This window comes from Schistocerca gregaria, chromosome 1 (genome assembly GCF_023897955.1).
Source record: "Schistocerca gregaria isolate iqSchGreg1 chromosome 1, iqSchGreg1.2, whole genome shotgun sequence".
Lineage (NCBI taxonomy): Eukaryota > Metazoa > Arthropoda > Insecta > Orthoptera > Acrididae > Schistocerca > Schistocerca gregaria.
Genome location: NC_064920.1, coordinates 590696976 through 590722479, shown reverse-complemented (window position 1 = coordinate 590722479; position 25504 = coordinate 590696976). Strand labels below are relative to the sequence as shown.

The 25504-nt window shown below is 38.5% G+C and overlaps 2 protein-coding genes across 3 annotated transcripts in view; one reads left to right on the top strand and one right to left on the bottom strand.

Annotated features, from left to right (window-relative positions):
• The first annotated feature begins 271 nt into the window (after positions 1 to 271).
• LOC126357680 (DNA-directed RNA polymerase III subunit RPC9) lies at positions 272 to 18030 on the top strand. Its single transcript, XM_050007478.1, has 5 exons — positions 272 to 361; positions 441 to 477; positions 10028 to 10108; positions 10216 to 10368; positions 17411 to 18030. Exons 1-5 carry the CDS (start codon positions 354 to 356, stop codon positions 17495 to 17497), a joined length of 366 nt encoding a protein of 121 aa, XP_049863435.1. The 5' UTR covers positions 272 to 353; the 3' UTR covers positions 17498 to 18030.
• The window catches only part of LOC126357653 (density-regulated protein homolog), a 45291-nt gene continuing 37276 nt past the window's right edge, over positions 17490 to 25504 (bottom strand). For both annotated transcript variants that reach the window (XM_050007477.1, XM_050007476.1), the window contains exons 5-6: positions 17741 to 17880; positions 17490 to 17658 (exon numbers count right to left, since the gene is read on the bottom strand). In XM_050007477.1, the coding sequence (XP_049863434.1) occupies positions 17614 to 17658; positions 17741 to 17880 (185 nt within the window). In that variant the 3' untranslated portion in view covers positions 17490 to 17613. The remainder of the gene's footprint in view (positions 17659 to 17740; positions 17881 to 25504) is intronic.

The window sequence follows — 25504 nt, the reverse complement described above, 5'->3', positions numbered from 1 at the left end:
TGGACAGTAAGTCTCTAGTAGCATTTATTCTAGAAGCACCAGTGAAACGAAAGACTAAAATCTGAACAATTTTGGTTGGTCTATGTAGCGATAGCACGAAAACTTTGTGTCTCTTAAATTCTGTGGTGCAGTTTGACGGAAAAACTATTATATGTCTAAATTGGTTCCTTTTACTTTAAAAAATTACGAGGACTGTCGTAGTTACATATTTTATATCAAAAATGTCAGCTGTTCATCGATGTAGTTTTCTCTTTGTACTACATTCATTGAATAGGTAAGAAGGTGTTGTGTACTTCCTTGTTTATGTTTGTACCAGCTGTGTTGTGGCCTAGCGCTCGGAGCGTTCATACGTAATGGAGACGTACGTAAACGTTGTTATTGGATTTCTAACTTATACTTTTTTATGCTCACGTTTATTACCCAATATATTTTTTTTTCAGAATAAATGCCAACGCTGCAATTCTCAGCAATTATGAGGTAAGTTTTGCTTATTGGTTGTGCTCAAGTAATTTAAGTGTTACTCATTATGATGAATAATGTACGTATGCTATGGTAAACTCTCTTCCTTCTTGAGATGTAATTCATGATGCTACAAGTGACCTTACCCAGAATTTTGTACTGCTGACAAAAGGTACTGGTACTATTATAAGGACTATATTTTTTTTACGTGTGGTTGTGTTTCAGGGCATTGTGTGCACCTGTACAATTTGTAGCACACCTGCACTTCATGCATATCCTAATTAGTTTTTCATTTAGTCCATGTTGTTTTCTAATTATCGTTATTTATGTTGAACCTTGCGATATTAGAGATCGGCAGTTGAAGAGCGCAATTTGACAGGCACTAACCATAGCATTTACAATATTTCACAATGTGAAGGTTGCAAAGCATTGTCTCTTAAGAAGTAGTGATATTAGTTTGCACAATCCTGTTCACAAATTGTCTATGGAGATTTAGGTTACATGGAGATAGAGAATAGCTGGTATTACTTCAGGTTGAGAATTTAATAAACCCACATTGTTCATAAACAATTTTATCCTTGTATGTTGTCATGTTAATACTAGAGAGTTTCTTAGGTCCTGTGTAATGCAAACTTCAGAATCTGAATAATTAAAAAAATTGAATTATGCCCAAATAGGCCATGAAGGCCTAACAGTATTGACTGGCCACCGTGTCATCCTTAACCCACAGGCTTCACTGGATACAGATATGGAGGAGCATGTGCTCAGCAGACCACCTTCCTAGCCGATTTGTTAGTTTACAAGACCGGAGCTACTACTTCTCAATCAAGAAGCTCCTCATTTTGCCTCACAAGGGCTAAGTGCACCTCACTTGCCAACAGTCCTTGGCAGACTGGGTGGTCACCTATCCAGAAGCGAGCCCAGCCCAGCAGCACTTAAGTGTTCTGACAGGAACTGGTGTGGCAAGTAATTGGATAGATAAAGAAACTACTCACTAAGTAGTGGCAGAAGAATGCACGTACTCATTAAAAGGTATTTCAGTTTGCAGTAGATTTTTTATCTATCTAATTAAATTTTCAAATATTAATTGTTTTTGTTGACGAACTTCAAAATCTTGAAAGCTGCAGAATACCATTGTTTTTATATGTTCTTCTCCACTTCATGCAAATGACAACTCTTTTCCCCATAATTGGTCAGCAGTTATATGATGCATTGATGTATCCAAATACATCTAGTAGTCCCTTTGTCAGTATTCAGAAAGACATTTAATTTGAATACAACTGAAGGTCATTGATTTTTTTAATGATAATTTTGTAATTAATTTATGATGACCTTATTTTCCCAAAAAGTTAAATCTCATAAGTAAATGAATTAGTTACCTTTGTTGAGTATATGTTTGGTATTTGTTGCAGCAGTGATTTGACATAAAACCCATCCACGTAATGTTTATTTTTGAGCTAGCTGGCCAACTTGCTTGCTTGCTTCCTTCCTTCCTGTTAAACTTTTGACATATTTGTCGATCCCTGCATAATTAGGGTCTAAGTGCAGTATTTGCTACTTCAGAGATGACATCCATGTTTGTAAAATTGATGATCTACTTTCTGCTTTCAAATGTATGTTTCTGTATTTTTGTCTGCATCACTTTGAACATGTTGTAGTATTGCTTGGGCTAAGTTTAAATCAGGCCCAGCGTCATTCAGGGCAGTGTTTCTCTACCACTCAGGTTGGCAATGTGTCAGTTTCACATAGGCAATGGGAGGTCACTTTCACAAAATCAGTTGAGGTATGAGAAAAGAAGCAGTGAATTCATTGAAAAAATAGAAACCACTCTCTTCTTTACTCTTGCCACATATATTTGAATCTTTTTTCTGAATAAGTCACGAATTACGAGGTTGTCGTTAAATCGGGGCCCAATGAAACAGCTTTAACTGCTAAAAATAAAATAAAGATTAGTCATAATTTTGGCTGTGGGAATCATTTCGCTCCTTTTTCTGAATGTCTTAATATCTCTTAGGTTGCAGTATATTGTGTCTTGATTTGAAACATTGTCTGTCCACTGCTCTCTCATAGGTTGCATAGAGCCAGCAAATAACAAACCCTCCCCCCCCCCCCCTCCCCCTTTCATTACCATCACATCTCATGGCAAGTGCTGACAACATGCTGCACTAAACACACTTGAGTACACCACTGGTTCTGATCTAGACTTTTACCGTTGCAATAATTTAAATTCCTGCTTCAGGCTAGGTTCTTTTCATGATTTCTGAGAGTTTTAAGATATGTAGCCTTGCACAGGAAGTTAGCCCAAGTTAAAGGGTACTTACTATAGCTCTGTCACTCAGATGATGAGTTGATAGACTATGCAAATATTGGTCTATCTGCACAGGCTTCCTGTAAATTGTGTTGTTCAACACTCTCCGTCCTTCTTAATGATGATGCATGGAACAGTAATTGAAACGTGTCTGTCACTGATTTATTGTTATGGTGTTTCATTTTATCCTTAATCAAGGCACATTGTTTTGGAACTTTGGCCAACATATACTGTCATCTTCCTTTGTCATATGACACTTTGTGACTGCACAAGTAACTGTTAGCTATGGAATACAATAAAATAGAGGTATCCAGAACAACTAGCTCATAATTGTAAATATTCATTCAAAATGTTCAGCAAGTTCCATATTTTTTACATTGGCACATGACATTGGAAATGCCATACAAAGACTGCACTTTGTCTCCTGACAATTTGTATTCAATAGACGCACTGTCAGGTATTATGAAACTGAGGTGTGTGAAACTATGCTCTTTCTACACCCCTCAGGGCTATGGTGACTAGAACTAGTTGGATTTCACCAAGTGCATAAAATAGTACTCAAGGAAAAGTCTAGTTTGAGTTGTGGAATTCACCAAGAATTTTGACCTCAGCTATGTAACTAATGGCTGCGTTATATTATTGCATTAGTTTCGTCTTGTGAAAAAGCATAACCTTGGATGTGTAGTCTACTTGGATAATATTCAGTAAGGAAACTGTCTGGGTACCCTCTGAGAACCTTAAGAGCAATCATAATAAGAACATTTTTCTTTCACATAAATTTAGATAAGCTATTGAATCCACCTGGAGGTAAAGAATTTAACATATCTTCCCAAAAGCCAGTTAACCTTTGAAGGCATTAAACATCTGCTAATAATCAGTTTGTCTAAATTTGATGGTAAAATTTTGTACAGTTTATATATAAAAAGAAGGGATGAGGGGAAAGGAGGAGGGGATTGGATTATCAACTGATACCATTATGTCTAATGGAAATGATAATAACTTGATAAAGATAAATTTGAATAATCACAAGTTATTTCACCTCTGCACAAAAACCTCAGACTTGCAAACAACATTCAAAGAAAAGGATGGACCAAATCATACACTGAAGAGAGCCAGTGAAACTGGTACACCTGCCTAATATTGTGTAAGGCCCCTGTGAGCGTGCAGAACTGCCACAGTACAACGTGACATGGCCTCAACTAATACCTGAAGTAGTGCTGGAGAGAATTTACACCATGAATCGCCGGCCAGAGTGGCCGTGCGGTTCTAGGCGCTACAGTCTGGAGCAGAGCGACTGCTACGGTCGTAGGTTCGAATCCTGCCTCGGGCATGGATGTGTGTGATGTCCTTAGGTTAGTTAGGTTTAATTAGTTCTAAGTTCTAGGCAACTGATGACCTCAATAGTTAAGTCGCATAGTGCTCAGAGCCATTTGAACACCATGAATCCTGCAGGGCTGTTGATAAGTCCATGAGTACAAGGGGTGGAGATCTCTTCTGAACAGCACAGTGCAAGGTATCCTAGATGTGTTCAATGACGTTCATGTCTGGGGAGTTTGGTGGCGAGCAGAAGTGTTTAAACTCAGAAGAGTTTTCCTGGCGCCACTCTGTACCAATTCTGGATGTGTGGTATGTCATTGTCCTGCTGGAATTGCCCAAGTTTGTTGGAATGCACAATGGACATGAATGGATGCAGGTGACAAGAGAGGATGCTTAGATATCTGTGTCATATCTAGACAGTTCAGGGGTCCCATATCACTCTAACTGCACACACCATTACAGAGCGTCCACCAGCTTGAACAGCCCCTGCTGGCAAGCAGGGTCCTTGGATTCATGAGGCTGTCTGCATACCTGTACACATTCATTCAATACAATCTGAAATGAGACTTGTCAGACCAGGCAAAATGTTTCCAGTCAGCAACAGTCCAATGTCAGCGTTCACAATCCCCCAGGAGCTTTGAGTCATGCAGTCATGCAGTCATCAGTGGTACCCAGGTCAGTTTTCAGCTCCAAAAACCCATACCGGTGTTGTTTTGTTGAATGAGTTGCACGCTGACACTTGATGGCCTAGCATTGAAATCTGCAGCAATTTCCGGAAGGGTTGCACTTCTGTTACATTGAACAATTCTCTACAGTTGGCATTCTACATCTACATCCATACTCCGCAAGCCACCTGACAGTGTGTGGCCCAATTCTTGCAGGGCTTTTTTCCGGCTGCAGCGATGTCTGAGATTTTATGTTTTACTGGATTCATGATATTCACAGTAAACTTGTGAAATATTTGTACAGGAAAATCCCCACTTCATCACTACCTCGGAGATGCTATGTCCCATCACTCATTCGCCGACTATAACTCTACGTCCAAACTCAATTAAATCTTGATAACCTGTCATTGTAGCAGCAGCAACCTATCTAACTACTGTCCCAGACACTTGTTGCCTTATATAGGTGATGCCAATCGCAGTGCTACATTCTGCCTGTTTACATCTCTCTGTATTTGAAAATGCACACCTATACCAATTTCTTTGGTGCATCAGTGTATATTGGCTCCATAATTCAATGAAACATGAAAGTATTCAAAGTTCATGCAGAATAATTCCAGCTGTTGCTTACAAAACTCCTTTGCATGTGCATATCCTGGAGTCGCATGTCAAATGTCCTGACATTAATAAACTACAGTTCTATCAGAAGCGGTCAATAAATAATGAATGATACATCTTTCTTCTAAAGCAGCTCGGTTTTATTTAGTATTTAAATACACCTTATTAATCCCCCCCCCCTTTTTCCCCCCAACAATCTCTGTTAATGGCCTTATGCCACCTTACTGGGAGGGCCTGTCTGTATGCCTGCTTGGTACTACCAGTCTACTGTCAACATCAGAGCCTACATCTTCCTGCATCAATAACCTACCCATTATCCAATTCTGCTTCCACCAGAGTGGCTCCCTCTTTGGACCTCACAGATGGAAGTCCGAAGGTGCGAGATCAAGGATGTAGGGTAGATTAAGGATAACAGTCGAATGAAGTTTTATGAGCTCCTCTCAGGTGTGTAGTCTTCTATGAGGCCTTGCATTGTCATGGAGTAGTAGTACAGTTACATTTTTGTGGCAACGAATATGTTGAAGTCATTTCTTCAATTTCCTATTGGTAGAACAATAAACTTCAGAGTTGATCTTTTCTTTGGAGGAGAGGTGGGATGGTGCTACTCCTTGGGTTTCCATTTTGTTTCTGAAATCAAAATAATGGACACACGTTCCATCACCTGCGACGATGTTTGAAAAAAAAATTGCCACAGTCATCCTTGTAACACACAAGCTGTTCCGCACAGATGGTCCTTCATTGCTCTTTATGGTATTCTGTTAGACAGCAAGGAACCCAATGGATACACACTTGAGTACCCAAACTCGTGGATGAATTCCAGCACTACCAACAGAGACGTCTATTATGCAGCATGGTGTTAGTTTGGAATCCGTCGATCGCCTCAAATGAGAGTGTCGGCATGTTCCAGCATTGAGGAGTCACAGCTGTGTGCAGCCAACAATCATGTGGAGATTGGACAGGTTTGTGTGACCTTGTTGCGATGGTGACTGACACCTTACTCAATGACTCACTGTGCTTTTGTTCACTGCCAGGTCTCTGTAGACATTCTGCAAGCACCTATTAATATTTGCAATGCTCTGGTTTTCTGCCAAAGGAAACTCAATGAGAGCTCTCTGGTTGGAACACATCTGTTGCAGGACACTGTTTTGAAGGCTACGTATAGCGACGTAACCTGTCGGAACTTCATGAAACTACAGGGGCTGAAGCATGAATATTTCACGATATCCCACAGTAAACTCAACGTTTCTTTAGTTGAAAGTGGCCAAGGAAAAAAAACTGTTGCATTACTTATTGAATGCCCTTGTATATCTTCATAGGGGATTAAAATAAGTGAAGTATGATTTTTATATGGCAAGGCTATATATATGTGAGTGAGTGCTTCCTTTTACAGTATCACATCATTGTAATTGACATTTTATAACATAATTGTGCTATGTTGATCAGAAGAACCACTTGGCAGTTTTTGTAAATTTTGTCGAAGAACTCCATTGTGCTGCCTCCTTCTTTAAAGATAACAAGGCCCACATTGTACTGCAAATATCTTCTCTGTCTTTTCTACAAGTTCAGTGGTTAAGTGATTAGTACCCCAAGTGCACATCAGCTTCCTGCCTAGCTTCAATACTGCTGTACTCAAAAGAGGATAGCGAAGCTGAGTCTCCATATGTTTAGAGCAAAACAGTTGCATTTTAGTGCCACAACAACATCAAAGACTTATATTGGAAGAAAATTTCTCCATTGATAGTGTAATGAATGTTGCAGGCTGGTGGTGCATTTTTGGAGTTTCAAGAAATTCTGGTCTGAGTTCAAAGAAACTTGGAAATTTTCAAAGACAGTGGTAAATCAAGTATAATGACCAGGCATGCAGTGATTTTGTAATGTTTAGCCATTATTCTAAATCATTAAAAGAACTTGACATAAGTTAGGAGCATTTTTCTTGGATGGGGAGAAAAATGTTGGAACAGCAATAGTGTAAATAGTGGTAGGCCTCAAGCACTTTTGTGGCTTGATCTCTTCTGGTAAGCTAGATCATTTAATCGGGCCCACTTGGGAAGAGGGTAAACTGACCTACCCCTTTAAAAGCTTTAACGCTTTCCCTGTTGGGCTGTTCCAGGATTGGTCAAGATACATATGGCATTCTGTAACAATTAAGATAGTTGTTCTGCACCATTTTCGTAATATCTGGTTGTTCACAGTTTCCCTGAAGCCTCATTTAGATCAGTTAAGATTGCTCTTTGAGAATAAAACTGCCGTACTTCCAGTTAGTGATAGATGTGTTCTCAGATAGTGTATGTGACCTGTAATAGACTCACGATCACGAGTATCAATCGAAGAGACCACTCCATAGCCTATTGACAATAGGTTTGAGAAACAGTGAAGCAAATTATTCCTATATGTGCAGCAGTTTCCCTATTTATTGTAATTGTGAGAAATCGTGATAGTACATTAAATTAAAATGTAACATGTATCAACTCCAAGAATGGGATTTTAGTTTTCTGCGTACTGAACCATGATTTTGACATTCATGTTTATGACATACTCTGGCCATTTTTTCTAATAGAACTGTGTTCCTCAGGATGACATATGAAGTGCTAAGTCTTCCAATTAACAGTATATAATCAACAATGATTCCAGTAAATATTCATTGCTTATAGATAATGTTTCCTTTTCTTTTGCGAACCTCACCACCATTGTCAATAACAGATAATGCATCATGATTCTATTGAAGAAAGCCATCTAATTAGCTATTGCAAATGCCATCTTTCCATAATTTCTGCTGGATTCAGTTTCAAATTAGCTAATTACAATTAATAGCTGCCAACAATGTGATATTAATTTTCAGTGATTGTCTAACCACTATACAAAACAGGAATTGTTTTTCTTTCTGCATCTTGTCAGGCACATGAAAATATTTAATATTCCCTCCACCCCACCTCTCACTATCTGTACACAATACATAATGGCTTCAGGCAGTGATAAGTCAGAAACCTGGCTGTGGTTGTCTGTAGGGTGTAGAGCACTACACTCTGGCCCTGGAGGTCCAGGGTTCCGTCACAGGTAGGGGCAAGGATTTTTCCTTGTTCCAGCTCCTCTGGGTCAAATGAGTGCCAGGAATCTTAGCCAGATGTAAAAGGTGGCTGGAGGTCTACTACCATCCCCCTTCTAGTGCCGCTTCAACAAATGGCTGTACTTTAATTACAGCCAGGCCAATTGCCTGCTCATCAGCTTACATCTTAGAGTTTATCTTTATCTGGAGTCAGGTAAATTACTGTCTACAGTCGGTTCCATTTGTAAACTTGCACAACGGTGCTATGAACATATTACTGAAGGTGTCTTGTGTATTGCAGAAAAGTTTTTCCAAATATTAATCCTACTTACAGCAAGTTGAGGCTTGGTCTGTCCTATTAAACTGTAGGTCCCACTGTAAGTCAGTTCAGAGATCATAAAGAGTCAGTGAGCCATGCCTAGTAAAACACAGTGATGTTCAAATCCATGTTCTTGAGGATACTTCATTTTCTCCAGGCATGTATGCTTTAATTGTACAGGGGGTGGGGCAAATAAAGTGTGCACACCCGCCACATGATCCACACTGGTTCCTTTGTACACAATCTTCATACCTGACAGAGTAGTTAGCAGAGGTCAGTCTGGCTGTGACCCTAGCTTGTCACCCAGGTCACCTGTCACTGCTGGAATCGACCAATTCATACAAATACGTGGATGCAACACTTTGTAGGGATAATGAAATGGAATGATCACATAGGTTCAGTCATGGGTAAAGCAAGTGGTAGACTTCAGTTTATTGGTAGAATACTGGGGAAGTGCATCAGTCTACAAAAAGAGATTGCTTACAAATTACTCCTGTGACCCATCCTAGAAAACCTCTCGAGTGTGTGGGATCCGTACCAGATAAGCCTAACAGGAGATATTAAACATATACAGAGAAGGGCAGCACAAATGGTCACAGGTTTGTTTAATCCATGGGAGATTGTCACAGAGAAACTGAAATGACAGACTCTTGGAGGCAGATGTAAACTATCCCAAGAAATTTTATTAACAAAATTTCAAGAATTGGCTTTAAATGATTTTTCTAGGGCTATAGTACAATCCCTTATATATTGCTGAAACAGGGATTGTGAGGATAAGATTAGACTAATTACTGCACATGCAGAGGCATTCAGTCATTCTTCTCCCGTTCCGTACATGAATGCAACATGAAAAACCCTAATAACTGGTCCAAGGGATGTACCCACTGCCATGCACCTCATGGTGGTTTGCGGAATATAGAAGTAGATAGAAAGAGAAGACTGTACTTCAGAGCATTCATCTTCAAACGATGTTGCTAATATTAAGAAGGCATGACAAGTGCGTAAAAATATTTTTGATTGTTGTAAAGAAATGTTACGTGTTATTTGGAGACAAAAAACATAGGGAAAAAGAAATTAAGAAACTGCTTAACACATTGACTGCTTGTGGCCGGCAGTGGGCACAGCAGACAGCTATGCAGTGCTGCCACAACACCTTGTGCCAGTCAACGTGTCAAACATCGAGGGGGGGGGGGGGGGGGGCAGATCTACCTAAGAATTTATTATTTAGTATTCTCTGTAATCGTAACATTTTGATTTTGTTTTAGATTGCATTAATATTTCATTTGTCTCTTCTTTTAAAGGTGTGGATCTTGTTACAAGAAATTCGAGGAAAAAAACAGCATAGTAATGCATTTGGTCAACTAGCCACTATCACTTACGAGGTAATAAAACTTTTTTTTTTTTTTTTGTACCTTCCAGTATAAATGGTTTGAAGACTTGCTTTGATTAAAAGGTATGGTCATGCTTAATTGTGATTTTCATATTCCAGACTACACGCTACTTGCAAGATACTCCTTGTAGTCAGCAGACACCAGAAATTATTGAAAATTTTCTGCGTGCACTTGAGCCTTTCAAATTAACAAAATCAGAGAAAGTTATGCTGCTTAACAATCCACCAACAACACCTTTGGAAATACAACTGGTAAAATGAAGCTGCTCTTAATTTGTATACAACTTAACCTATAGTGGCTTTCTCATCAGAATTTTAAAGATCCACTTGTCACAATAAGCTAGATAGATTTTTCAAATCAGAATTGACAATCACAGTGTATTCCACTCCTGCCAATGTTGAGAAGTATGCATTGTACTGTCACATTTCTGCATAATTCACTTTGTGTTTGTTAACAGGATTTAATGATTAAACAAAGTTTTAAAAAGTGAATGGAAGTTGGCAACATAAAACCATATGATTAGTATGAATTCCACTTTCATAAATAAGTGATAAGAATATACATTGCTGTATTTTTTTCTTTAAGGAGTCAACAGTGTTCTGAATCGTTTATGTGGCCCACCATGAATCCTCTCCTGTGCCAATCTTTTCATCTCATAGTAGCACTTGCAACCTGTATCCTCAATTTTTTGCTGGATGTACCGGAATCTCTGTCTTCCTCTACAGTTTTTACCCTCTACAGCTCCCTCTGGTCCCATGGAAATTATTCCGTGATGTCTTATCACCCTGCCCCTTCTTCTTGTCAGTATTTTCCAAATATTCCTTTCCTCGCTGGTTCTATGATGAACCTCCTCATTACTTCCTTATCATTCCACCTAATTTTCAACATTCTTCTTTAGTACCCTATCTCAAATGCTTCCATTCTCCTCTGTCCCTGCTTTCCCATAGTCCATGTCTCACTACCAGATAATGCTATGCTCGAAACGTACATTCTCAGAAATTTCTTCCTCACATTAAGACGTGTTTGATACTAGTAGACTCTCTCTTGGTCACTAATGCCCTGTTTGCCAGTATCTAGCCTGCTTTTTATGTTGTCCTTGCTCTGTCCATCATGGGTTATCTTATTGCTTAGGTAACCAATCCATCTACTTCCTGTCCGCTTCAGGTAGCTGAGTTAAGTCTTCCAAAGCTCTTCTTAATTCTAATTCTGGATCCCCTATCTTCTTGTCACATCATCGAGTTAGTCCTTGCTCTCATAGAAGCCCTAAGTGTGCTCTTTCCACCTATCAGCTCTCTCTTCTGCATTTAACAGTGGAATTCACAGTTCATTGACAGGGCTATTTTCATCAGAATTGACAGCAAACCAATGCTGACAACAATAATTCAGGTCTACATGCTGATATTGCAAGCAGAAGATAAAAAGATAGGGAACGTATATGAGGAGATTGAACAGGTAATTTAGTACTTAAAGTGAGATTAAAATCTGTCATGGGGGACTGAAATGCAGTAGAAGAAAGGGTTACAGGAGAATATTTGCTTGGTAGTACAAACAAGAGAGGAGAAAGACTAATTGGGTTCTACAATAAATTTAAGAGGGTTATAGGAAGTGGGATACTGAAATACTAAGGAATGAAGAGATGTGCTTTAAGTTCTGAGAGTTTATAGATCCTAATAAAATGAATAAATCATTAGGCAGTTCAGTGACGAGGAATGAACATATTCAAAAAGGGCAATCACACAAGTGGGAAAGAAAAACATAGGTACAAGGAAGATAACTACAAAGAAACCACAGGTAAAAGAAGAAATACTTCAACTGAGCATTGAAAATACTAAGTACAAAAGTTTTTTCTTAAACAGGAAATGTGCTTAAGTCAATGCAAAATGGCTGCAGGAAAAATGTGAAGGAATCAAAAAAGAAAAGATTGTTGGAAGGACTGAATCAGAATATAGAAGAGTTGAAACAACCTTTGGTGAAATTAAAAGCATGGGCGATAACACTAAGAGTGTTTATCTGCTTCTGGGTATAGCTTACAATCCAGTACCTGAGTTCAGAATCTCTTAATGTAATCTAGCTGAAATCTTCCAATACCTTCTGGTCTTTTCAGGTATACCACCTCCTCCTCATGTGATTCTTGAAAAGAGCATTCCCTTTAACCCTCTTAAATTTATTGCAGAACCCAACTAGTCTTTCTCCTCTCTTATTTGTACTAACAAGCCAATATTCTTGTATAACCCTTTCTTCTACTCCTTCCCCTTCTACCGCATTTCAATCCCCCACGACAGATTTTCATTTCATATACGTTCCCCATCTTTTTACCTTCTGCTTGCAATGTCAGCATGTATACCTGAACTATTGTTGTCAGTGTTGCTTTGCTGTCAGTTCTGATGAAAACAATCCTATCACTGAACTGTTCACAGTAACTCACACTCTGCCCTAGCTTCGTATTCATAATGAATTGTACATCTGTTATATCATTTTCTGCTGCTGTTTGTATTATTCTGTACTCATCTGACCAGAAATCCTTGTCTTCTTTCCATTTCACTTCCCTGGCACCAACTATATGTGGATTGAAACTTAACATTTCCCTTTTCAGATGTTCTAGCTTCCTTACCATGCTCAAACTTCTGACATTGCATCCCACAACTCTAGTCTGTAATTCTTTTTGAATGGAGAGATGATCATGACACTTTTTCAGTCACAGGCCACATGTCCTGTGGATATTCAGGACACACATTGTGTGTCTTTAATGCAGTGGCTTCCATATCCTCATGCCATTGATCATTGCTGATTCTTCCACCTTTTAGTTGCAGATTCCACCCCAAGTACAAGAGATGGCCCTGAACCTCTTTACACTCCTCTGCCCTTTTAACAAGGCTGTTGGCAGTATAAGGGTGGCTTCTTATGTCAGAAGTCCTCGATCGCCATTACTGATGATTTTTATTCCAAATTTGAGCAGTGATGGGGTTCAAACCAGGGATTGAGAACGAATTGCTATCCTTGGATCACAGGTCTTACTGTTACAAACAAATTTTAAGTGTACTTAGTTTAACAGATGTTCTGCTGTAGGTTGGTTAAACAGTGAAGTGTTTAGTAATAAGAATTTTAGATAGTGACTTCATCAGGGTGAGAACAGTGGTCAGTGGAATTTTAGATTATGTTAGAAAACCACAGAACACGAGGAGAAAAATGCAGTCTTTAGGCAGAGTTATAATGTGAAAAATTTAAACTATGCCACTTAAAAGGGAAAACCAAGAGTGAGCTGGGAAATGGTCACAAGCACATTGAAACTTCATTTCCAAATAGATTTGGTTGCCATCTAAACTAGAATAGGATGAGACTCTTACAGAGTAGAGGAATGTAGGTGCAAGACACCAAGAATATGAACACAGACCTGCTGGTAGGTTGCAGGGAAAATTAGATTCAGAGTACCAGGTTGCAAGTTTCGTGAGGTTGCTGAACAAGTAAACATGATTGCAAGAGGGCCCCTGGGTGAACATTAGTGTGATGTTAGTGAACAGGCTTGAGCAAACCCACTCTGAAAATAGCATGATCCCACATTATTAAGCTCTCTTTTAGGGCCAGTCAGTATACAGGTCAAGGTGGAAAACACCAATTTCAGTTTTGCTGGGAGTACTTGGTTCAAGAATCATGAAAGAAGGTTGTATACATGGAAGAGGCCTGTAGATGCTAAAAGGTTTCAGATAGATTATGTAATGGTAAGACAGATTTAGGAACCAGGTTTTAAATTCTAAGACATTTCCAGGAGCAGATGTAGACTCTGACCACAATCTATTGGTTATGAACTGTAGATTAAAACTGAAGAAACTGCAAAAAGGTGGGAATTTAAGGAGATGGGACCTGGATAAACTGACAGAACCTGCGGTTGTAGAGTCTTTCAGGGAGAGCATTAGGGAATGATTGGAATGGGGGAAAGAAACACAGTAGAAGAAGAATGGGTAGCTTTGAGGGATGAAATAGTGAAGGCAGCAGAGGATCAAGTAGGTAAAAAGATGAGGACTAGTAGAAATCCTTGGGTAACAGAAGAAATATTGAATTTAATTGATGAAAGGAGAAAATATAAAAATGCAGTAAATGAAGCAGGCAAAAAGGAATACAGACGTCTCAAAAATGATATCGACAGGAAGTGCGAAATGGCTAAGCAGGGATGGCTAGAGGACAAATGTAAGGACGTAGAGGCATATCTCACTGGGGTGAGATAGATACTGCCTACAGGAAAATTAGACCTTTGGAGAAAAGATAACCACTTGCTTGAATATCAAGAGCTCAGATGGAAACCCAGTTCTAAGCAAAGAAGGGAAAGTAGAAAGATGGAAGGAGTATATAGAGGGTCTATACAAGGATGCTGTACGTAAGGACAATATGATGGAAATGGAAGAGGATGTAGATGAAGACGAAATGGGAGATACGATACTGCATGAAGAGTTTGACAGAGCACTGAAAGACCTGAGTCAAAACAAGGCCCCAGGAGTAGACAACATTCCATTGGAACTACTGACGGCCTTGGGAGAGCCAGTCCTGACAAAACTCTACCATCTGGTGAGCAAGATGTATGAGACAGGCGAAATACCCTCAGACTTCAAGAAGAATATAATAATTCCAATCCCAAAGAAAGCAGGTGTTGACAGATGTGGAAATCACCAAACTATCAGTTTATGAAGTCACGGCTGCAAAATACTAATGCGAATTCTTTACAGACGAATGGAAAAAAGTGGTAGAAGCCCACCTCGGGGAAGATCAGTTGGATTCCATAGAAATGTTGGAACACGTGAGGCAATACTGACTCTATGACTTATCTTAGAAGAAAGATTAAGGAAAGGCAAACCTATGTTTCTACCATTTGTAGACTTAGAGAAAGCTTTTGACAATGTTGACTGGAATACTCTCTTTCAAATTCTGAAGGTGGCAGGGATAAAACACAGGGAGGGAAAGGCTATTTACAATTTGTACAGAATCCAGATGGCAGTTACAAGAGTCGAGGGTCATGAAAGGGGAAGAAGTGGTTGGGAAGGGAGTGAGACAGGGATGTAGTCTCTCCCCGATGTTATTCAATTTGTATATTGAGCAAGCAGTAAAGGAAACAAAAGAAAAATACGGAGTAGGAATTAAAATCCGTAGAGAAGAAATAAAAACTTTGAGGTTTGCCAGTGACATTGTAATTCTGTCAGAGACAGCAAAGGACCTGGAAGAGCAATTGAACGGAATGGACAGTGTCTTGAAAGGAGGATATACGATGAACATCAACAAAAGCAAAATGGGGGTAATGGTCGGGTGACACAAAGAGAATTAGATCAGGAAATGAGAAAGTAGTAGATGAGTTTTTCTATTTGGGGAGCAAAATAACTGATGATGGTCAAAGTAGAGAGGATATAAAAAGTAGACTGGCAATGGCAAGGAAAGCATTTCTGAAAAAGAGAAATTTTTTTAACATCGAATAAATATTTAAGTCTCAGGAAGTCATTTCCAAAACAAATACTTTCAGAAACGACTTTCTGACACTTAAATATATACTCGATGGAAGTGAAACATGGACGATAAATAGTTTGGACAAGAAGAAAATAGAAGCTTTCTAAATGTGGTGCTACAGAAGAATGCTGAAGATTATATGGGTAGATTATGTAACTAATGAGGAGGTGCTAAATAGTATTGGGGAGGCGTTTGTGGCACAACTTGACTAGAAGAAGGGATTGGTTGGTAGGATATGTTCTGAAGCACCAAGGGATCACCAATTTAGTATTGGAGGGCAGCGTGGAGGGTAAAAATCGTTGAGGGAGACCAAGAGACGAATACACTAGGCAGATTCAGAAGGATGTAGGTTGCAGTAGGTACTGGGAGATGATGAAGCTTGCAGAGGATAGAGTAGCATGGAGAGCTGAACAAACCAGTCTCTCGACTGAAAACAACAACAACCACCACCCTTTTGACATTGGCCCATTCTTAGATTTCACGCTTTATGGATATCTCTCACCCAGCAGAAAGTTACAAGTGAAAAGAAAAAAAAGTGCAGGTGACGCTGGTGTGTAAGGAGGGTAAAAGTACAGACATGCACAATTATGACCAACATCCATAACTTCTGTTTACTGCAGATTTCTTGGTAATCTTAAATTTCTTGACATTATAATGAAAAGGATAGAGTTTGCACCTAAAAGGCCTCCTGAATTATCCAACACACACATTCAGACCATTTTCTCTGCCTGCTTAGGCCAGACTGTGAGCAACAGCATATGATGGTAGAAGCCGTCTGGGTGGTGGGGTAAGGAGGAACATGGAGTGGGATTAGATGGGGAGGGAGGCAGAAAAGGAGAGAAGTAAAACGACTGTGGATGAGCTAGTGGAATAGAAGCTGTGTAGTACCAGATTGGGAAGAAGGGAAGGTATATGCAGTCAAAGGACAGTGACTAATGAAATTCCTTGAGAGAGAAAACACTTCTATACATAAATTGACACAGATTTAGAAAGCATTGCTTGTGTGAAACTCAGCTTGCCTCTCACATTATGTCCTGTGAGCCATAGAATGAAAGGCAAGTGGCAGATTCCATATCCCCAAATTTTCAGAAATTGTTTGATATAGTGACACTCTGTAGACTTTAACAAAGGTCCGAGCAAATGGAGTAGGCTTGAAGACTTCTTTAAACCTTTTTTTTAATCAACAGAACTCAATACATTGTTGTGGATGGCAAGTATGCATAGGAAACAAAGATGTCTTCTGGGGTGCAAACAAACAATCTGATGAATGTGGTGGGCAGTAATCTGCAACCATTTGTTAAAGATGTTGTCATCATTGAGTGATTGTAGGAGGATACAAGATGACTCAGATAGGATTCCTATTTGGTACTGCAATCGTGAGATTGTTCTAAAGATGGAAAAATGTAATTTAATGCAAAATAATAGGAAGAACAATCATATAATGTACAAATACAGTATTAGCGGTGCTCTTCTTCACATAAGGCATAATGTTGCAAAGTGACATATAATGGAATGAGCTTGTAAAGTCAGTTGTCAAGAAGCTACAACTTTCAGCTTTAAGAATAATGCTCGGAGAGATTAGTTATTCAGCTTCACAGTTATGTGTTTAGTCCTGAAAAAAAACTGTGTAAGTTTGTACATTAATTCTTTGTACTTTAAAAAGATACTAAATAAATGTGTGTAATATACAGGCCACTGTGATTGTTCTATGGTTAACGAAGGTTCCATCACAACATTTTTCGGTCTGTGTCATAAAAATTACAACTGTTTATAATTAACATGTTTTCAATTTCATTTTTTTTTCCCCAGATGGTTGAAGAGAGTGAAGACAGACTCACAGATGAGCAAGTTGACCAATTGCTACAGGTTGTGCAGGACTGTCAATTGGTTACTTAGATACATGGTTGCCTTTATTATTATTATTATTATTTGTTAACATATACAAGTGACCAATTCCACAAATATAAATATTATAATTATTTATTACAATAAATAGAAAAATAATAACTGCACTACCTCTTCTGATCTCCTAAATCTTCAATGCTGTCTTCATCAATCTGGAAGGAGAAAGAAATTGTTTATGTAATAGTTGTTTTCACAATACATGTACAAGAGAGGACATGTTGCTTATGAACTTACTTCTGGCCACTTTTCGGGGATAATGTCAAACAAGTCATCTTTAACATCACCTTGAATTACTATTTCATCTTCTCCCGTTACAGAAGATCCACATGCAAATTTTGTGCCAAAGAATTTTGCAGCCACTTTTAAATCTATGTCTGAAAATGAAATATAATAATTTAGTACAAGATCACCTAGTTAAAACTAACCTTACAGTGTACATTAGTATAAAATTGTGTAATTGGTAGTTTGTCTTGATACTACATAAGAAAATAAAGATTATGATAGGTCTCCTTGGCACTCCTATACATGGTTTATTTTTTTCATCTCCTGGACTACAGCTGCTTCAAATTTTGTAGATGAGGTGGATAGGCAGAATTCTAGGGAAAAGAAAGGGAACATATCAGTGCTAGAATTAAAGTAAATGGGGACCACAAAATGTGGCAAAGGAGAGTAGAAGGACAATGACAGAAGAGACCAAAAAATGTAGTGCAATGTCACACAATAAGAGAAAGTATATTTATGTTCAGTAATAGTGTTAGGTAAAAAGTTAGTGGCAGGATGGGAAGGGAGCCACAGAGGTTAACACAGGCCATAATTGCAGAGGATACTGACTTCATAAACTGAAATAATTTGTGGCTACTATTAAACATAAGTTACAAAGATAAGAACTAAGAACCTCTGTTAGAGCATTTGAAGAGGAAATAATTCTATAACTGGAATATATAACAATACTTATTTAGTAATTTTTGAGAACATTTCTCTTGGAAACAGCGATTTGTTATTACTTAAAAATGAACATGAAAAGTTAGCATTCGTGAAGTGTAGCACCTGCTCTGTTAACTGCCACCGTCTACCATCCTGGTGTGAAGTCTGAAGACGGTCTAAAACCAGTAACTTCATAAAAAAGATGTTTCTTGCAATTGTGACTTCATTTTTAAATACTTATTTAGTCTCAGGGAATAAAAATATACGGAATCACAGAAATAAAACAATTTTTGACTCACATGTTTTATTTTTGTATGATGAAATTGGTTGGAAACAAACACTTTGTAACTATTGGTGGTTGGAGTAAACTGATGCAGTGTTCTTTTCAAGCCAATTATTTCCTACCATCTTCGCAGTCAACAAAAGTATACAATTTTACACAACTTCTCTTATAAAAAAAATGTATTTTTGAAAGATTTAATGATAAATGAAAAAAAAATCTTTCACACATTTAGGGTTTCAAGCAAACAGATAATCTATTGCTAATCTGCTCTGTCATGGATCACTACTTTTGTTGAGTTCCGATTAGCCTTTATCAAAATTAAAGTGGTTATATATTTTGTGGAAAGGCAACACTGTCAAACAGTATCTGAGAAATAATGTTTCACGTTTTTGTTCTAGAGCCCTCATTTCTTTAAAAATGATTTTCACTGCAATTCCCAGAGCCATAATTTCATTTCACCATACACTAACCAGGAGTCATGTGGTATAGTGTCAGATCATGTAAATACATTATCCTTCTTCAAAAATAATATTCATATACAGAAAAACAAATTCTGGAGGTAGCAGGGGTAAAATCTAGGAAGAAAAAGGTATTCGCAACTTTTATAGAAATCGTTCTGTAGTTGTAAAGAGTTTAAGGACAATAAAAGGGAAGCAGTAGTTCAGAAAGGATAGAACAAGGTTGTAGCCTGTCTCCAATGTTATTCAAGCTGTACACTGAGCAAGCAGTAAAGGGCACCAAAGAAAAATTGTGAGAAGAGAGAAAAGTTTGAGATTTGTCGATGGCATTGTATTTCTGTCAGAGACAGCAGAAAAGGACTTGGAATATCAGCTTAATGGAATAGACAGTGTCCGAAGAAATTTCTTTGGAAACCCAAATGTTTTAAACTACTATATAGGTAGGTCCATTGTTTTTAACTTGATTCGAGTACTGCTAAGCTATCCACTGTTTAAAGATTTCATCCAACAACTAAACACAGAACTTTATTTTTCTTTACTCTTTTGAAGTTTGACCTGTCCAAATAGTTCGTGCGTGTCACAAGCTGCTTCCAGGACAGGGGAATGTGTCGGCCCAGACCAAATCCTCCCAACGGATTAATGATGAGGGCTGATACCCAAGTCCTGGCTCACTTATAAGCTTGACAAACATTTTGAAAATTGAAACTTCTTGTCAGATTAAAACTGTATGCCGCACCGAGACTCGACCTTGGGACCTTTGCCTTTCATGAGCAAGTGCTCTACCAACTGAGCTACCAAAGCACGACTCATGACCCATCCTCACAGCTTTCATTCTGCCAGTTCCTTGTCTCCTAGCTTCTGAACTTCACAGAAGTTCTGCGAACCTTTTAGAACTAGCACTTCTGGAAGAAAGGATATTCTAGAGGCATGGCTTAGCCACAGCCTGGGGGACATTTCCAGTTTCATGCACTTTCACATGAGTACCACTACACACATGCAAATGGGATACACATATTCCATCCAGGAAGGGAGGCGGAGAGACGACTGCACCAGAAAAAGAAAAGCTTTCCTGAAGTTTCCACTGTTTTCTTCCTTGCATCAACAACAAGATATCTGTATATGTAAGCTGAAGTTGCATGCTTGTGTCTTTCTGTACATGTAGGAAACTTGACCTGTTTTGACTATTAGATACACTGAATAAGCAGGAAGGTTTTTCTATATAATTTATAAATATTTTGTACACATTGTCTAGTTGTCTGAATTATGATGAATCAAACAATGGAAACTCAAGGTAGGTATATTAACAATGTGGGAAAAGACATATTGCTACTTATTGTAAGGAAGACACATCAAGTCACAGACAGTCACAATTAAAAGACACACACACACACACACACACACACACACACACACACACACACACACACACACACACACACACACACGACCGTGAACTCCACCATCTCAGGCCGGAATGCAACATCACATGGGATGCAAGCAGCGATCTTGAAGGGATGGGGAAGGGGAAGGGGAAGGGATAGTAATATACAAGTGGGGGGAGACGAACACAGTCTGGTGGAGTGCTGCCAACAGGTGCAGCATAGGAGGTTGTGGATCAGGGAGGAGGGGAAAGAAAGGAACAAAAAAGAAGAGCAGGGAAAGATGGACGGGTGTTGGCATAGAGTTGCAAATAAATGGTGGGAGATGAGAATGGGGAGGAGATGATAGGACAGAAGGGGTGGAAAGCAGTTGTTAGTACTGCTCAGTTTTGTGATGGAAAGTTGAGAGCAATTCTATTAACTCCTCCAATTGTAAAGTTATGTTAGATGAATTTATTGTGCCACCAAAACCTTTGAATTTGCCTCTTACTGGAAGTCACCCAAAACATAAGGACTCCAAACTTCGCCATTACAATACTGCACTTCAAATGATCTCATTCAACAGTCAGCAAGTCTTTTTATACCAACATTTGAAGTGCAGGGTCAGGTTTACCACCTGACAGGCAGTCTTATTCCATATCATGCTGATGACCACAAATTTTTGCAGATTTACTTCATTGCCGATCCTAAGATCCATGCAGCTACATGAAGTGATAACAATTCAAGATAGGATACACATTAGTCACATCACTTCGAGGTATTTTACATTCACACAATGTACACATACAGTCTTTAAAAACTGCTATGGAATATGTTTCTCCTAACATCCCAGATTACAGTGTAGTTGCTTATTATCATTATAATGCTCTGTAAACTACCGAAGTAGTGATTGTGATTGCTGTGTAACAATTCGACAAAAAGTATATCATGCTACAAAGTCTTGATGATATTCTCAAAAAAATTCAGAGTTACATGAATCCTACGACAGCCTACATAATCCCTTGATGTTAAGTCAATGTAGGGATGGAAACTCATTGATATCCCTCAAGTTGATCCTGTTACTAAGGTTTCACTACAGAAAACGAAGTTTCATGCATTATTTATATCTTATAATGGACCACAAGGACAATTTTACTGTTTTATTTAGATGCAACATGTTACTTAATCAAAATTGAGTTGATCAAGACACTAAAATCACATCAGAACATAAAACATTTACACAATTCAATTGAACAAAATTGTGCCCTAAAAATTATGTTCACTTACAGGATGCCTTTCTTTCACACAAAATATGGAAAACCTGATCTTTTCATCACAACAGTTTGCAATCTGAACTGGCCAGAGGTTCAATGTAACACACGCCTTAATGTACCACCCCAAGACAGGTATGACAGAGTTAATAAAGTGTTTCATTTAAAAGTGCGGAAACTATTTTTTGTACATAAAGATCATATCTTTGGTCCTCCATGCTGTTACACATACACAGTTGAATGGCAAAAATATGGATTGCGATACATATATCTGCTTCTATGGGTAATCAATAAAATCAGGCCAGACAAAATCGGCACTGTAATCACAGCAGAGGTACCAAATGAAGAAGAACCAGTACTTTATGACACTATGGTAAGACACACAGTTTATGGCCCATGTGGAGCTTTAAATCCCAATGTGATGTGCATTAACGAAGGAAAATGTTCAACGAACTTTCCGAAATTCTTTCAGTCCCATATCTGCTGATAATGATGGACATCCAAAATACAGACAATTGTCTCCTCCGGAAGGTGGACTACAGGCTACTGATCCAAAACTATATAACTGACAATAGATGGGTGGTGCCTATAATAAACTTTTACTCAAAATATATGATGTGCACATAAATGTGGAACTGTGTAGTTCTGTGAAATCGATAAAATGCCAAAAAGTACATCAACAAAGGCAGCGTTCAAGCTACATTTACCTAGCAGTTGACAAAAGAAGAGCAACAGTTTCAGTTAGGCCACTGTACATGGAATCAAAACATTCCATCAATGGAACCAAGGTATATTGGTTGAAGATCATACTGACGTTAGAAAAACAGATGCTCCTGGCAGTGTTCACCCTTATAGCAGCAAATGCTTTCACTTGAGAATGTTACCCATGTTGTTAACAGGCTACTTCTTTTACATGCTAAGCACTGTGAAGGTGTGACTTATGATGATTTCCAAGGAACGTGCAAAGTTGTGGGTCTACTAGAAGACGATTCTCACTGAAAATATGATATCTGAAGCTGCAATATGCTGTATAGCAAATCATTTAATTGCTGTCATCATATCATTTTGTGCAATTATTGACCTGATGTACCTTTGGCAAAATTACTGTGAAAGCATGGCTCAAGACATATTGCATTGTAAATGACAAGAACTCTCTTCAGATGATATGATTACAACCAAAATATTTTTGCTGGACCTTTACTTGGATTGAATAAAGAGGTTCATTCTCTATCAGGCAAATACATAACAGATTTCAGACTTTCTTTACCAACAAATTTAAATCTGTCAACCAAATACATATTATTTATGAGAAACAAACTATGATATTTCCCAACTGTTTCAGACTGTTCAGACAAGTTGGAATCACAAGCAAAAAATGGTTACAACTTGGTAATGCCATCAATCAACAACAATGAAGATTTTTTTTATGAACCTGGAGAAACTGGCACGGCATCTGTAATTAATCTAATATTCACAAAAGTCAGATCTGGTGGAAAAATTGCCCTTGCTGTGGCTTCATCTGGCAGTGCAGTCACACTTTATGAAGGAAATTGAACAGCACATTCCGCATTAAAATTTCCCCAGAAATTTTACGGCGGTGACAGCAGCGTCTGTAATATTTAAAGCAAAGCAATACTTGTAAATTGAGGCAGGATTGCACTTCGATTGTCTGGGATGTTGTTTTGATGTCCCATAAAATATCCATTAAAGCACTCAACAAAACAATGCCAGACTTGTGTAACAGCAATAGTCCTATGGGTGGCTGCACTATTTTGTTCTCTGAGATTTCTGTCAAACTTCACCAGTAATCGAAAGGTGGACAAGTGAAGTAGTAGTCAAGCCACCATTGTAAAGATAACACCAATGGCTGCACATAATAAGAGTGCAACTTAAAACTATTATGAGAGTTCTATCTTCCACATAAGATAATATACACTTTGCTAATAACTTACTCAAAATAGAAAATGGTGAATTTCAAAGCAACAAGCAATAAAAATAAATATTAATACAGTTTTGTTTTGGTACCAAATGTCTATTAATTGAAAAAGATGCCCAAATATTCATAATGTGCCAACTAAGACACTTGACAGTTTCATCAAAGGGCTATGTTGTCACCTACAAATGAATGTCAATAAAGTAACTGATTTGATTACATCAGAGTTTGAGGCCCCGTCACAAATTTATTTCTATGTTGACATGGTCTTAAGCTTAGTTTACACGACAACACTGGGTTGCATGGAACAGCATTCAGGATGCCCATTTGTGCAACTCGTCAGTGAAAATAAGCAGTTTCGGCTCATTCCAACTTTGGTGACACTACTTGCCCAAGTTTTGATGTTACATGTGTCAGTATAGAGTGAACAAGTTGAAATACGAAGTGGAGTACAGAAGAAATACTTTGTTTTGTGGACATCTATGCTATGCATAGGTGTTCGGGGGAATTTCAATGCTGTTGACTACAAAAACAGGCAGCGACATGTTGCTGCACATGTGGCCATCCTACATGATCTGAAAACCGAAGGACTGAATGTCAGAGTGACAGCGCACAATACATTTAATTAGGGATATTATACAAACAAAGAAAAATGCAGGCAAGCGAAACATATGGCGGTGGAGTAACCCACATCTACAAGACAAAAATCCTGTGGTTCGAGCTGCCTGGTTCGTTTTCTTAGGGAAACTGTGTACAGGAGAAAAATCTGCTAAGCTGAATTGAACTTTACTGAATACTGATTTCTTTAAGTAGTCAGAGCAGTGCTTTACATTCACAACATGTAGTACTGATATATACCTGATATATATTTTGAAACCCTTAAATTTTGCCAAGGTACAGCTCCATCTGTAAGAAAGTAGGTGGAAAACCAATCTCTTGTTAATGCAGCTTGTTTTGAATAATTAGTGCTGACTGCTTGCAGCTTTGCATGATCAGCCTCCCGACGCATTTACGCTTCTTCATGCCCTTGGCTGATAAACTTTACTATCAACATTCTCTTCCCACATTACAGCATCTTTTTTCCTTGTTGCGTTGTTAATTGTATTTAAAAGAAATGTGAATTGGTCTGGTGGCAGTCTAATGTCGCTGAACAACAGAGCTGATGCCTTTTCTTGATCCAGCCTCGAACCGAAATACGTTTCTTATGTCTTTTAATCTTTTCACGCAAAGAAGTATTAACTCTGCCACAACTCATAAAGTTGCTAAAATTTTCATTTACACCAGAATATACAGCATTTGGAAATGATGAAACAAATATACACTGACTGCACTGCGTCTATAGGCATACACAAAACCATTTGCATGCAATGAGTGGCACAAGCCACTGTCTTAGTGTAAACTAGACTTCAGATAGAGATAAAGCAGTGCATTACTCTACTTCATTGAAGCCACCTGGAAATCTACCACATAAATTAAAACTAAGTGCACCTATTGCTTTATGGAGAAATTTGAGCCCACCCCAAATTTGCAATGGAATAAGACTCTGAACCCCCCCCCCTCCCCCCCAATGAACCATGGACCTTGCCGTTGGTGGGGAGGCTTGCATGCCTCAATGATACAGATAACCGTACCGTAGGTGCAACCACAACAGAGTGGTATCTGTTGAGAGGCCAGACAAACATGTGGTTCCTGAAGAGGGGCAGCAGCCTTTTCAGTAGTTGCAGGGGCAACAATTGGATGATTGATCTGGCCCTGTAACACTAACCAAAAC